This window comes from Kryptolebias marmoratus, linkage group LG15 (genome assembly GCF_001649575.2).
Source record: "Kryptolebias marmoratus isolate JLee-2015 linkage group LG15, ASM164957v2, whole genome shotgun sequence".
In the NCBI taxonomy this organism is placed as follows: domain Eukaryota; kingdom Metazoa; phylum Chordata; class Actinopteri; order Cyprinodontiformes; family Rivulidae; genus Kryptolebias; species Kryptolebias marmoratus.
In genome coordinates, this window is record NC_051444.1 from 1,885,801 (window position 1) to 1,891,148 (window position 5,348).

The following is a 5,348-nucleotide window of genomic DNA, read 5'->3' on the forward strand; positions in this document are numbered from 1 at the left end:
GTAAGTGGCGCTCTTCTTCTTCTTCTGGTCTTTATTTTAGCAATAAGGTAGCAAAGCTGCGCTCTTCTTCGTAGACATTGAGTTTGGCTGCAGCTGCACACAGTTGCAGCGCCTCCTACAGGAAACTGGTGGAGCTACGCAGAGAACCACGCCGTTCAAAAGCCTTGTTTGGATTCAGGTTTTTATAAACGCAGAGGTCCGGACTTAGGAAGCTACGGAGCTGCAGCTTCAACAAGTTTGACTTTAAATCAAAAAAGTTACATTTTTTACCAGCTGAAGGCTAAATAAGCAGAACAGGAGCTAAAAACTGCATCCAAACAGCAGCTAAAGTTAGCATAATGAATGCTAATATTAGCTAAAAGTAGCCTAAGAAGACAGAGACAGCAGCTGAAGCAGGTTTAAAAGAAAACCACGGACTGCAGAGATCTCCGTGTTTCTATGGAAAATTTAACTTCATTTAGTATAAAAGTTACAAAAAAACAGAACTCTGCTGAATCAGCCGAATGTTTGGATGTTTGAACGACGAGGAAGCAAATTATTATTTACAAAAACACTTCGTCTGCACGTTCACAGTAAATATTTGTGCTTTGGTTTTAAAAATGGCCGAAAATCACGGAATAAATCTGGAAATCTGAGTTGGAAAAGTCTGATTTCTGTGAACGGATGAAGGAATCTGACGTCAGTTTGTTTTATTTCTGAATGTTTGTTCTCCGACAGGAAAACCCCCCAGAACTCCAGTGTGGTACAACCCAGGTAAGCCCCGCCTCGTTAACCTCGTCTGACCGGATGTGGGACAGGTAAGACGCTGTCTGTCGTTGTCTCCAGGCGGGCACCACAGCACGTCCATCTTCTTCGACGGGTCTGAGTTCTGGTTCGTGAAGGAGCCCAAGTTGAGTTTGGAGGAAGCGAAGCTCTTCTGTCAGAGCAGAGACGGAAATCTGGCGTCTGTGAAAAATGCCGCCTGGAAGATCCTGCAGGAGATCAAAAAGGCGAGTTCCTGTTTTTATTTAACGGTTTATTCGACTTCTGCTGAAACCTGACGGGAGATTCTTAACGAACTCATGAAGTGAATCAAATAAAAGACGTAAAACTCAGGATTTAGTTGTTGAGCGTCAGCAGAAGAAGAGAAATCTTCTTTGAAGGAATCGCTCAGAACTTCCCTCACGCTTGGAGAACGTTCCCCACGGTCGGGTCCAGGAGGGGATCCAGAAACCCTGCAGAGAGTTCTGGTTCTGCCCCGAGGTCTCCTCCCAGGAGATGTCCTGATCAGAGGAACCACCTCAGCTGACTCCTGTCGACAAGGAGGAGCAGCGGCTCTGATCCGAGTTCCTGCTTGGATCCAGGATCTGGTTCTTTGGGTCCTGATCCAAACCAGCTGAGGGTTGGACCCTCCGTTTTGGCTCCGATCCGTCCGTCCATCAGGAATGAGACTCCCAGATGCTTGGACTCCTCCAGGTGAGGCAGAGACTCACCCCCGACCCGTTTCCTGTTGAGACCCACGGCTTCGGACTCAGAGGAGCCGGGACCCGTCCCAGAAGACGCCAACAGAACCACATCATCCTCAAAAAGCAGACGAGACCCCGAGGTTCTCAGACCGGACCCCCGTCCTCTCCACGACTGTCCACGAACAAGATCTTCTCCAGATCCACTGAACTCACGCAGACCGGAGACTCAGACTCCCACGACCCCCTGTGGAGATCTGGTCCACTGATCCAGGACCAGAACCACGCTGCTCCTCCTGTCCCGTTATCTGATTGTTTAATTAAGTCTAATTGTCTTCAGCAGCTGTCGGACTCCCCGGACCAGAACTGGTGGATCGGTCGGAGTGATCCGGACCTGATGGTTCCTGTAAGGTGAGCGGCTTTTAAAAATCAAATCTTACAGAAGGTTTTTTTACACGCAGAGCTTAACAAACAGTGATGTTCCTTCCAGGGCCGTTCCCTGGGGTTACTGCTTCACCATCACTCCTGATCATCACAGTTGAGTAACTTTAATTTCTGAGGTCAGCAGGTTTGTCGGCCATTTTATCAGCACCGAAACTCCAATAAATCAGGTTTTATTTTGTTTATTTCTCTTAAAACATAAAAATCAAAAAGAGAGCACTTCCTGCAACAAAGCAAACAAAACGTCAGCGGTTTGGTTTGGAAACTGTTAGCATTAAAGCAGCTAAAGCTGGAGTCTTGTTTGGTTGGATTTATGGAATACCTGCGGCTGACGCTGTCGTCTTTCACCTAGCTTCAGATTACACGGCGTGTAACGCAGCGAACTCCTTTGTCTGTGAAAAACACAACATCACGTCTGTGGAGAAAAACCCGCTGGACCCTCGGCCTGAAGGACTTCCCTGCGGGAACATTTCTGTCCTCTTCAGGAATAAGGTCGGACTTTCCTCCAGGTTCCGGAATGTCAGAGCAGCTGCGGAATAACGGGAGTCACAGACGAACTCTTTTATTTTTCAGTGCTACACGCTGCTGAACGCGAGGTCCGTGTCGTTCAAGAGCGCCAACGAGAAATGCCAGACGCTGCGGGGAACGCTGCTGACGATATCCGACCAGGTGGAGCAAGGTGAGGAGCGCCGACAGTGGCAGGCGGAGCCTTCAGTGATGTCCGACTTAGTCAATAAACAGCTTTCATTATGCTAACATTTAGAACACCAGGCCTGGAGAGTAGTTAGAAACACACTTAAGCACTACTTGGCATTGCATCACCTCAGTTGGCTAGCTCGGGACAGGTTGGCTAGCTCGGAACAGGTTGGCTAGCTCCGGACAGGTTGGCTAGCTCGGGACAGGTTGGCTAGCTCCGGACAGGTTGGCTAGCTCGGAACAGGTTAGCTAGCTCGGAACAGGTTAGCTAGCTCGGGACAGGTTAGCTAACTCATGGACAGGTTAGCTAGCTCGGGACACGTTGGCCAGTTTAGGACAGGTTAGCTAGCTCGGGACAGGTTGGCTAGCTCAGGACAGGTTAGCTAACTCAGGGACAGGTTGGCTAGCTCGGGACAGGTTAGCTAGCTCGGGATCGGCCGTCCTCTAACAAGATCTAGCTTCTCTAGAAAAGTTCGTCTTGAAAACAGCCTTGCTAGTAAATCAGCAACCAAATCAACGTGTTGCTCTCCTTCGGCCATTGTGGGTAAAAACGTTTTTAACCGTTAACAGTCCCGGGTGTGACTCTGTTGATCTGCACGGCTCTGCCGCGGCTCAAACTCTGAAGTATCCATCAGATTTCATACAACCTAGCAACATAAGAGCTGAATTCTGATTGGATAAAAACTCTAACCTAAAAACAACAGCACTGGAAGGAGCTTAATATGACACGAAGAGAATATGAATACTTTTAGATATCTGGGAAAGTAAATTAAAATTATTATGATGATGATTTCTGGTTCTGTTAGCCTTGAATGTTCTGTTTCCGGGTTCCAGACTTCGTCAACACCCTGCTGCCGTCCCTGAAGAGCCTGGAGCGGATCTGGATCGGTCAGAAGCACAGAGAGTGGGCCGACGGGTCCTCGCTGAGCTTCCAAAACTTCCACCCTCTGCTGGACGGGATGCGCCGACCCGTGAGCGTCAACGTGAGACCGAATATCCATTTCTTTCTGCCGCCGTCCTCTCAACCCCGACACTGTTCGAGCGTTCATGTCTGCAGAATACTTTCCATTTTTCTCTGAATAACTTGTTCAAAGTAAAAACACCAGCTGAGCGACGGGGCGCCCCCTACAGGCAGACCCTCCCGTTACAGATTTATTCTAATTAATGAAGCAAACTGAAGCGTTTTTAGTTTCCAGGACGCTTAAAGACGTAAAAATCAGGATGTGCCGCCCAGTTAGAGGACCTCAGTCAACGTTAAGGACCTAAATGATAAAAATCTCTCGACTTTTCCGCCTTTAAGTTGTAACATAAACAAGATATTTTCAACCTATAACAAAATATTGAAGTTACTGATGAGTATTTCACAGTTTTGCAGCAAAAGTTCAATTTATATCCATTTATTTCGCTTCCTGCAAGAAAACTCGGCACATTATTTGTAGCTTCAGTCAGTTTATGGAGCTGCATCAATGCAAACGTTGTTCTTTTTTTACTTTTATGTGTTGTTAGGAATATTTTCAAGAGCCGTGTGTGTTCCTGCTGAATAATCCCAGCTCCGACATGCTGGGAACCTGGGATTATTCTCCCTGCGGCCGGCTGCAGGATCTGGGCATCTGCCAACATTACGCAGGTCGGTTCTGGTTCCAGATGCGGTCTCATCAGGGTTTAACGTGAAATAAAACTTCCTGTTTTTCTCGGTTCCAGACAAAGTGGAGGAACCTTTGTTCCCCAAGGAGCCGTTCACCGTCAACAACCACACCTTCCAGCTGCTCAACAGAAACCTGTCGTGGTTCGAAGCCATGAGCGAGTGCAACCGCAGAGGCCTGGATCTCGCCAGCGTCGCCGACGGCCTCCTGCAGTCGTACCTGAGCGTGCACGTGAGCCGCGCACGCACGCCCATGTGGATCGGCCTCTTCAGCGAAGACGTAAGCGTAACCGGAGGAGCCGCCTCGGTCCGCCGGCGCCGAGCGTTTAAAGACGTTTCTGCTTTCAGGACGGGCTCCACTACCGCTGGACCGACCACAGCCACACGGTGTTCAGCCGCTGGTCTGAGGGCCTCACCGGGGGCCCCTGCGTCTACCTGGACACGGACGGGTTCTGGAAGGCCACGGAGTGCAAGGAGAAGCTGGGAGGAGCCATCTGTCACCGACCGCACGGTGAGCGACACTCCGCCGTCTCCGTCCCTCCTTCATGTTTCCGCTCAAATCGTCTGAATGAACTCTGTCCTTCCAGAGGACGTCGTCCCCAAACCGGAGGACGTTGGCAGGAAGTGTCCTCACGCCATTAAAGGACCGAACTGGATCCCCTGGAGGAACAACTGCTACACCTTCCAGCTGAGCCGAGAGCGATGGGCCGACTTCGGCAGAGGCCCCGAGTCACAGACCTGCAGACGGCTGCGTGAGTGTTCCACTCGTTGATTCGACTCGTTGATTTGACTCTTTGCTGTCGACTCGTTGCCGTCATCTCGTTGCCGTCGTCTCGTTGCCGTCGTCTTGTTGCCGTCGTCTCGTTGTTGTAATGTCGTTCTCGTCTCGTTGCTGTCGCCTTGTTGCCGTCGCCTCATTGCCGTCGTCTCGTTGCCATTGCCTCGTTGCCGTCATTTCGTTCTTGTCTCGTTGCTGACGACTCGTTGCTGTCGTCTCGTTGCTGTCGACTCGTTGCTGTCGTCTCGTTGCTGTCATCTTGTTGCTGTCGTCTCGTTGCTGTCGCCTCGTTGCTGTCATTTCGTTCTCGTCTCGTTGCTGTCGACTCGTTGCTGTAGTCTCGTTGCTG

General features: G+C 50.0%; 1 protein-coding gene across 2 annotated transcripts in view; it reads left to right on the forward strand.

The window, feature by feature from the left end:
* Positions 1 to 5,348, forward strand: part of ly75 (lymphocyte antigen 75) — a 25,573-nt gene that overhangs the window by 14,679 nt on the left and 5,546 nt on the right. For both annotated transcript variants that reach the window (XM_017440375.3, XM_025002577.2), the window contains exons 17-27: positions 718 to 753; positions 826 to 989; positions 1,786 to 1,853; positions 1,933 to 1,979; positions 2,236 to 2,375; positions 2,457 to 2,562; positions 3,414 to 3,562; positions 4,086 to 4,206; positions 4,281 to 4,501; positions 4,570 to 4,732; positions 4,809 to 4,973. In XM_017440375.3, coding sequence (XP_017295864.1) covers positions 718 to 753; positions 826 to 989; positions 1,786 to 1,853; positions 1,933 to 1,979; positions 2,236 to 2,375; positions 2,457 to 2,562; positions 3,414 to 3,562; positions 4,086 to 4,206; positions 4,281 to 4,501; positions 4,570 to 4,732; positions 4,809 to 4,973 — 1,380 coding nt within the window. The remainder of the gene's footprint in view (positions 1 to 717; positions 754 to 825; positions 990 to 1,785; positions 1,854 to 1,932; positions 1,980 to 2,235; positions 2,376 to 2,456; positions 2,563 to 3,413; positions 3,563 to 4,085; positions 4,207 to 4,280; positions 4,502 to 4,569; positions 4,733 to 4,808; positions 4,974 to 5,348) is intronic.